General features: G+C 33.3%; 2 protein-coding genes across 2 annotated transcripts; one reads left to right on the plus strand and one right to left on the minus strand.

Annotated features, from left to right (window-relative positions):
• Positions 1-1,337: 1,337 nt before the first annotated feature.
• Positions 1,338-2,002, plus strand: LOC128861645 (uncharacterized). The gene is made up of 2 exons (XM_054099932.1): positions 1,338-1,444; positions 1,604-2,002. Exons 1-2 carry the CDS (start codon positions 1,427-1,429, stop codon positions 1,766-1,768), a joined length of 183 nt encoding a protein of 60 aa, XP_053955907.1. The 5' UTR covers positions 1,338-1,426; the 3' UTR covers positions 1,769-2,002.
• A 3,425-nt stretch (positions 2,003-5,427) lies between these two features.
• LOC128861646 (uncharacterized) lies at positions 5,428-8,615 on the minus strand. The gene is made up of 2 exons (XM_054099933.1): positions 8,487-8,615; positions 5,428-5,853 (listed from the first exon to the last, which is right to left on the minus strand). Exons 1-2 carry the CDS (start codon positions 8,502-8,504, stop codon positions 5,707-5,709), a joined length of 165 nt encoding a protein of 54 aa, XP_053955908.1. The 5' UTR covers positions 8,505-8,615; the 3' UTR covers positions 5,428-5,706.
• Positions 8,616-8,826: the final 211 nt, after the last annotated feature.

Genomic DNA, 8,826 nt, shown 5'->3' on the forward strand with positions numbered 1-8,826 from the left:
GTTACAGACCGCCCCATTCAGTAGCCATATATTTTGCCTATGATTCTTCTATAAGAATAAGAAAGTAAGAGGCTTTTCAAAGGCCGTTTTCATGTTGGTCCCTTTTTACTTGATTTGAAAGTATTTTTGGGGGGTTGTTTTCCCAATAATCGGAAACCGTTGCGATTTCAGTTCGTCAAACTTAAGCCATTTCGTGAATTTTAATGACGATGGGTAAAGGCCAAATTATTTGCTCAGACCAGCATAAGTATACGCCAAAGCAGCCAAATTAAACATGGGAACTCGATAAATACCGTCCTTCACGCCAAACTTACCATCGTCGACGTCTTTGGTTATTTGGTAAGTTTTATCGTGTAGTTGTTCGTGTTGTTAACGCATTGCAATAAATATTATTTGTGTAAAGAACGAAATGTTGTAAAGGTCAACAAAAATTATGTTATTCGGACGCTGTATGAGAAGTAGGGTCGTGTAATGTACTATAATCATACACTATCGTTAAGCTTTTGTACATATTTATTTTTTATCCTAAATTAGAATATGTTGCTAAAGTCAGCATTTTGCCAATGTTTTTAATGTGCATACATACCTAAATACATATAAATGTGCATATTGATAAGGTGATATCGAATTATTTCTTTTACTGCTGTGATATGGTCTTGTAACTTTCTTAAATGTTCTCAAATTTAAAACTTAAAATAAACTGTATCAAATTTTTGACATTTAAGGCCGTTAATCACGGAGTTTCACCGTTTCCTAAAACCTGCACTGGCTTCTTGGGTACTTATGTATGCAGTGTTGACATCATTTAAAAATACATGTGCAGATGCCAATAACGCTATTTAGAAATATTTTTTTATAAACCTTTAAAGAAACTAATATGTAAATAAAACAAACTGAATTATTTTTTCATTTTCTGATATGTATGTAGGTTGGCTAGCAAAAACAAAAGATTTTCTGCGCTAAGTAGAAAAATAGTGGGCAAAAAGAAATCGACAACAATACCTCTTTAAGGAGAACTAAATAAAATTAGTTGAATGGTGAGCAGAACACCGAATGAGAAGCGACACAGCAAATTAATAGGTGAAGAGCCGCATCTGAAGCCCGAAACTGTGTTCAAACGTTAGACAATCTGACAATACACCCCCAGTTTAGTTAAAGTCAATCAAAATAGTTCGATCACACGCAAACCTTTACGCTAATACTAACGTACATACATACAAACATTGCTAGGGTAGGTTCCGTTTTGCGACCAAGAGAGTGACGTCGCCGCACGCAGCAGCAATATCAGCAGATATAACCGAAACCGTGCGCACACAGTTTAGGTATAAATAGTAGAACTAATTTTAAAACGAATACCAGTTCACGTCTGCTATTGAAGCTACGCGGTCTTTACATAGTGAAAGAAGAAACAAAGAAAAACTGCAAAATGAAGTTCCTGCTTTTGGTGCGTGTAACATCATTATATTTTAGAGGAGTATATTTATTAAAAAAGAAAATGCATTTACTCATGTGTGCTGACTTCATCCATATATCAGCTTAAGGATTGATACATATATGTGTGTTTTGTATTAAAAAAATAATAGTTTTTCTTAACTTTACACAGACCATCTTTGTGTGCTGCGTCCTTTTCTGCGCCGTCAATGCTGTGCCTGTGGAGGAGGCCATACCGGAGGGCATTGAGGGTGCTCGCGACACTATTGAACCTACCGATGATAAGAGCGTTCTGTTGAAGCTGAAGTTGCTGAAGAAGTTGTTGTTTTTGGGTTAATCCAATGCCATCATGTATACAGTTATTTTGTAAGATTAAAAACTAAGAAACAAAAATCAGCCATATCACACACACCAACATCTTATTTTAACGATCCTTTATTAAGCTATTAGCTATGATAACGCTAAGTAAAATTTTTTGGACATCACTTCAAATACTCTAAATAATATACTATTTTTAAGGTTAATAATTATAAAAAAATAAATTGAATAAAAAAAATACATGCAAATACGAAATATAAATATTTAACTGTCTTTTTGTGCTACTTAAAGGAAATGTATATTACAATATTAGGACAAAAGTAGTGAGCAATAATCAATGCTTGATACTTTCCATCGAGCGAATATAAAAATGTTTTTTCTAGAATAATTGAAAAGACAGAAATGCTTAAATTATTCTGCATAAGAACATTAAACCAAACTCCCAGCGGGCTTTAATGTTTTCATTTACATATAAAGTAATAAATTTTGTGTTAAAAGCAGACGTAGTAACTCGTTTGCCGAAGTAAATATTTTTACTTTGTAAAATAATTTTGACAACCTTTAGACTTAGCGCATTTAAATTGTCATCTGCTTACATATTTACATATGTATGCAAATGAATGGAAAATATAACCAAATCAATTCTTAAAAAATTCTTGTGAGTTTACAAACATGGAAATGTATATTAGGGTGCATCACTCTCGGCACTGTTTTTCTATTTGCATTATCAAATTTGTTACATTCTAAGATTTCCCCCAAAATACAATATTTCAGAAAAATATAAACTTATTTTAAATTAATTAACGTAAGTAAATTGAATAAAAAAAAATAGCGTATAACGTTTGAAAGATCTGCATAAGAATGTTTAAAAATTTCATCAACATAACCAAAATAGGAAATGTCCTTCCGAAAAAAGAATTTGTCACGTGAATGGGTACATTTTCCAAGAAATTAAAAGAGAGAAAATAGTTTTCTGATGATAACTTAGATGCCTAAATCGGACAAGATCTGGCTGAATTATTTAAGTTTTCCGTAAATTTAATCAAAAGTAGCATTAAAAATTATTTTGATTCTGTTGAATTTTTGAAGTGAAAACTTCTTTAGAATCGTTGGGAGTGATTTGAGACTCGATGAAACGAAAAAGCGACACCAAAAAGAAGAAGAAAAAAGATATACGTATATATAATGTATGTATAGAAAATGCTTCATTACCAGGCACACAGAAGGATGGCATATGCAATTTTAAATTTGTGAATTTATATATGTATGTATATATGCGGATATATGTATATATGTTGTGTGTATGTACATATGTGCCTCGCCCAAGGTGGATTTAATAAGGTGACAGCATTCACCCAGCTGAATTTTTCGCCGTAGGTATGGCTTACGTCAAAATGATATGCTTTGTTTGTATGTATTGGTATGTTTACATTCGTATGTTTACATTTGCTTGCTGATTTTGACATGATGCTTGCACCAAACGCAACAACAAATACATGTAGCGTTTTACTTATATGTGTTTGCTGTCACCTGTAATAAATTCGCCTTGGCCTCGCCACAGCAAAACATACGGCAAAATTTCTCAAGAAATCCAGCGCGCATTCATAGGCACAGCGCACATTCATAGGCACAGCATTGCATGTACAGTAGGGCGGGTCGATTTAAAAATCGCTCATTGCTCTATGAAAATCGTATTCTAGGGATCAAAATAAGAAACTTTGCCGAAGGAACCATACCTCTAAAACGAATTCTGATGTCCCCCAATTTCAAAATATCACCATTTTTGGCCTTTACATGAAAAAATCAGCTAAATGGCTATGTTTTTTCTTTATTTTTATTTATTTATAATATTATCTATTTTTTCTCTTAAGAAATTTATTTAGTCAGAACATATGTAAATGAATGAATGTGAGTTATAGAAAAGAAACTAAAAAGTTCGACCCATATTGGGGGACATCAGAAATCGTTTTAGAGGTATGGTTCCTTCGGCAAAATTTCTTATTCTGATCCCTAGAATATGATTTTCACAGAGCAATGGGCGATTTTTTTGCCTTCCCACAAATCGACCCGGCCTAATGTACAGTAACCTTGAACAGGCAGCTGCGGTTGTCGAGCATTTAGAAACATATATTTACATACATATATGGGTGCAAACATATTTACGGAGCCGCGGGCACTCGACTTGACAAAAATTGAATATTGGCAAATAATTCTACGCGAAATATTCCAATATTGACTATTTTCGAATTGTCGAGAAAATTAGCATATGGGCGGCTCGTTTTATGAATGAAAGTACTTGCTCTTAGAACTATGAGCTCGAATTTATAAATCAATTTTTTGATGATGAGTTTTTGTTGCACAGTACAATAGTTGAAACTGTTCGGCGCCGCCGCGACTGTTCAGCGCTATGGCAACTAGGATGATGACCGCTACGCCTGCGCCTATTAATGCTTTTTGTTCTTGTAGTCGCTAGGCATAGAATTTTAGATTTGGACGACATACGCATTTACAGGAATAAAGTGAGTGGCCTGTGTGTGCGGTTGTATGTAGATGCATATGCGTATATTAATAAGCATTGTTTTGCTGGAAGTTCAGAACACAAATTTTCTAATTCTTTCCGAGACTTGGTTGGATAATGAAAACATTTTCGACATTCCCAATTTTGATATTGTAGTTCAATTTAAAAGACCACAAACGAGAGCAGGCGGTGTTGCAATATACCACAATCAAAATGACGGTGCTCGTATTGTAACTCCACAGATAGATCTGAATGCACAGAAACTAGAATCACTGTCTGTTCAGCTCTCTAAAGTGGGAGAAATATGTGCATGCGAAACCAGATTGAGCAATGGAAAAACAGTTTTAATTGTGGCAATTTATATTTCACCGAATCAATCAATAAATAGCATCACGGAATTCATTCACGAAAATTTAATAAAGTATACACCAGAAGTATCGCGGATACTTAGAAAAGATTACGATAAAGTTCCAATGATTTTAAGTGGCGATTTTAACGTAAATTTTGCATTGAGCACAGCGGTTCCTTTAATTGATTTTCTCAATACAACATACAATTTAAAAATGTGTAACAATCGAACTGAATCGACAACACGATCAAAAACAACAATTGACGCGGTATTTCAAAGATATGTTGACAACATCGAAACCAAAGCATTTGTATCATATTTTAGCTATCATAAGCCACTCGTATCATTTGTTGAAATTGAAAACATTGAGGATGAATAACAATAAAATGAAGAAAATAAAATATGAACTTTATAGCAATATTATAATGAACCTATATTATCCCGCTCCTAATGCTGCTTTCGTCTCATTCTCTCTCAGTTTGTTTTACGGAAGGTTTCACTTCTATCGCGTCTAACCGTTAGACTGGTATTTTTTTTTTTAATTTTTATGGAGACGTCTTCTGCTCCTCTATTATCTAACGAAAATACATTGTTTTTGGGATATCCTCAAATCGGTTCAGCTCATGTAAATCTTAATATTTATATTTTAAAATATAATAAATTATATATTTGTAGTGAAAAAATTGTAGAATTTTTTTGGTGATACACCCTAATGTACATATACTCGTATGGATATATAATTCTTCACTCGAAAATCATAATTGCTAACAGCAAATTCCCCTTCGCAGTATTTGCCTTGATTTTAACACCTTCACTTTAATATTTTGCCCAAATTTGGTTTTGATTTTTTGGTGTATTTATTCACAATCAATATATACATATGTACAAAACTATTAAATGGATATTTACAAATATTATTTTCTTATTTATTTAGTACTGAAATGTGCAAAACGAACAATGAATTATCTTTAACAGCTATAAAATAATATTTTTGGGAATACCAAAGAAAACCATGAATTAAGTTCATACTGAACACAAGTAAGGTGGCGAATACTATGAACTAAAACAAAAACTTCACTATTTATTTAGTTTAGCCCAGAAGCAATTTCTTGATTTTCTTTAGTTTGAAAAAGTTCTGGTGCCCTTGTTCATCTTGGTCGTAAAGATCGCCCGGTAATGACTCCTCGGCGGGAACGGCTAATACCAGAGCAACAATCAGCAAGCACACAAATAATGTCTACAAATAAAAAAATATATATATTTATATTTGTATGTATATAACATATATCTAAATAAGTATGCAATATAAGCATGGATGTGGCGCTAACTTTCGGCAGTGCGGTCTTCGTCCGATGTGGTTTATTTTGAAATCATGTCTATTCTGTCTAACAATAAGTGCAAATTGTGGTTGATAAAGTAATTTAAGGGATTTATAGCAAAATAAAAAAAACACATATTCCCTTTTAGCAAAATGCAAATTTCGGCTACTGATATATTGCATTTTTGAAAATTATTGCTGCCTACCGGATAGGCGTGGTTATTATTTAACTTTTTTTAGGTATCTAACTATTTTCTTAAGTTAAGCGTTGCAGCGAAAACTAGATTTTTGGCCTCGCCAACTAAAAAATATCAAAACCTAGGAGCTGGCTGGTTTATGTATTAACTCTTAAGAAGAAATCAAAAAGAAGGCGACGATACTATTCATGCCAATTACCACTTTGATAATAAACTTCAACCTTCTACATACTTTGATAATAGCCTCATCGATGGCAAGGCGAAAAAAATTATAGCCTGTCCTTAATCTATTGATTGGATCTAATCAGATCTGCTAATTTATATATAATATATATAAAACTGACTGATATGTATATATAAGCGCCGCACTCTTGTTGTTGGTTATTGGTTAATTGCGGTGTGCGTCTTGATGTTTTTTCACAAATTGTGGGACCTCCAATTTTATGCTGCCTCCGAATGGCAGAAGCTGTTTTTGAGGAACTTTTTTATAGCAGAAATACACTTGGAGGCTTGTCATTGCTTGCCGATGGACAACAGCTTTTAGAATTTTTTTTTTTATAATTGGTAGTCACATACCAGCCCATTCGGCTATAACTTCCGTTAATTTTATTACTGATTATTATTACTAAAAATTAAGTTACCAACAAAATTGATACGATTATAGAATGTTTGAGACGACGGTTTCTGAGAGCAATGGAATCATGAGTTGTATGAAATTTCGGCAACAAATTAAAATGCTCCAGCTATTTTAGTACACGGTTTTATGGAAAAGATTACGTTGATAAAAACTAAACCTCACTTGACATTTCCAATTGGGGAAAATAAAAAAACCGCTGCTCCATTTAAATTTTATAGAATTTTGAACTACAAGTTCTAGTGCTAAGCACGATAGGATTCAAGTGTTTTGAAGGCTAATTGATATTGATCTCATTAAGTAACAAGGTGTTATTAACCAAAAAAAAAAAATAATTAACCATCACAATTGAACGCTAAAAACTGGAATTGTTTTTGAGCTAATTTGATGCTATTACAGCACATTTGAAAGCTTAGGCTTCATACTACTGAAGCGTATTCTAAAATTGGTCTAACTAAGGAAGTAAAGGTGGAATTGGTAACGTAGGATCGTTAAACTTCTTACATGCTCGTCCAAACCTCCTTGCATTAAGAATTAATATGGGATGAGATTAAACCCATACTTAGCGTTTATCGCTATGTGAGCCAATGAACTTAGCTACCTGATTTATACTTCTATAGTCCCGAATCTTATAAGTAAAATATCGAATAGATCCTATAACTACGTACTAAGGAACCAAAAAAGCTTCTCTGCATCAGCATATGTTGGAGATTTGGGGCACTGTAACAAAAGTGAGCTAACGTGGCTGCTTCGGGTACGCCAGGTGGACTATAAATTACATGAGATGTACCCAGTCTGAAAACTACCTCTTGGTTTTTTCACCAAATGAGAAGAAAACCAGCACAGCGAAATGAGTTGGAAATCAAAACGACTCAGCTCATACCAAATATGTATGTATGTATGAAGAGAATATGAAAACTTATTAAATGTATGTATACTTGAGTCTGACCAAGCTTAGTGATAAACGTTTCGATTTTGGTGCTACAAATGGATGGACCTATATATACCAACTCCGAATGACCGATGAAAAGGTTTTCCATTGCAGATATACATTCGAAGGCTTACCATGGCCTACCGACGGGGCACTTTTTTATAAAAACGTTTTTAATAATTTGATATTGAACGTTTTATGTCCACAATGGGCCTCGAACTCGGAGCAAAAACCGTCGGTGTCAATTCGATACACTGTGATGTCTGTGACTCTACTTCTATTAGATGTTAAAATTTAACTGACATATACTTATTTTGCTTGCTTGTTTAGCGGTTCGTGAACTCACTCCAGTGGAATAGAATTTAACTCAAGTTGGTGACACCAGATAACAAAGTTATTGTTATTCTATTTATGTGAAATGTCTCTTTTTCATATAAGAATATTTGTTAAAGGCATGCACACAAATTGGAGATACAAACTCGAAGTTACTTACTGAAAAATATGCAAATATTTGGAATGAGTACTTTTTCATATTAAAAAATGTATGTTTAGAAACAAAATTATTAAAATTACTTATTGATTAAACTGCAATTATTCCGAAAGAGTAATTTTTCATATTAAAAAACTATTGTTGTGAAAGTAAACTATCATCGATCACCTAAGAAGCCTTGGGTAATTTAAACAATTTTCCCTTAACGGATATAAAATAATTAACAATTTTCACTGAACGGATATAAAATAGTTAACAATTTCACCCAAAGTATTTCCGCGATTTCACTGTAAAACATACCAAAGCCAAGAACTTCATTTTATTGAACAGATTTCCTTTAACACTTCTAAAAATTCAAAACCGTACAAATTCAAACGTTGCCTCAATGATTCAATTCGCAACTGACTGTGCCGACTTCAGTAGATATCAAGCCTTTTATATGCGTTGTCATTGCAGAAAGGAAATCGTTAATGACCGCCAACTACTTGGTATATCCAAATAGCGCATCCACATGTTACAAAATCGAACGCTTCGAACACTTCGACGGACGATATTGAAGGCATTACAGTGAATATTTGTCACAAAAAAATTAAATGGCCGTTATGCCTTAATCGAAGAAAAGCAAAAGTGAGGAAGACCA

Source organism: Anastrepha ludens, chromosome 4 (genome assembly GCF_028408465.1).
Source record: "Anastrepha ludens isolate Willacy chromosome 4, idAnaLude1.1, whole genome shotgun sequence".
Taxonomy (NCBI): Eukaryota; Metazoa; Arthropoda; class Insecta; order Diptera; family Tephritidae; genus Anastrepha; species Anastrepha ludens.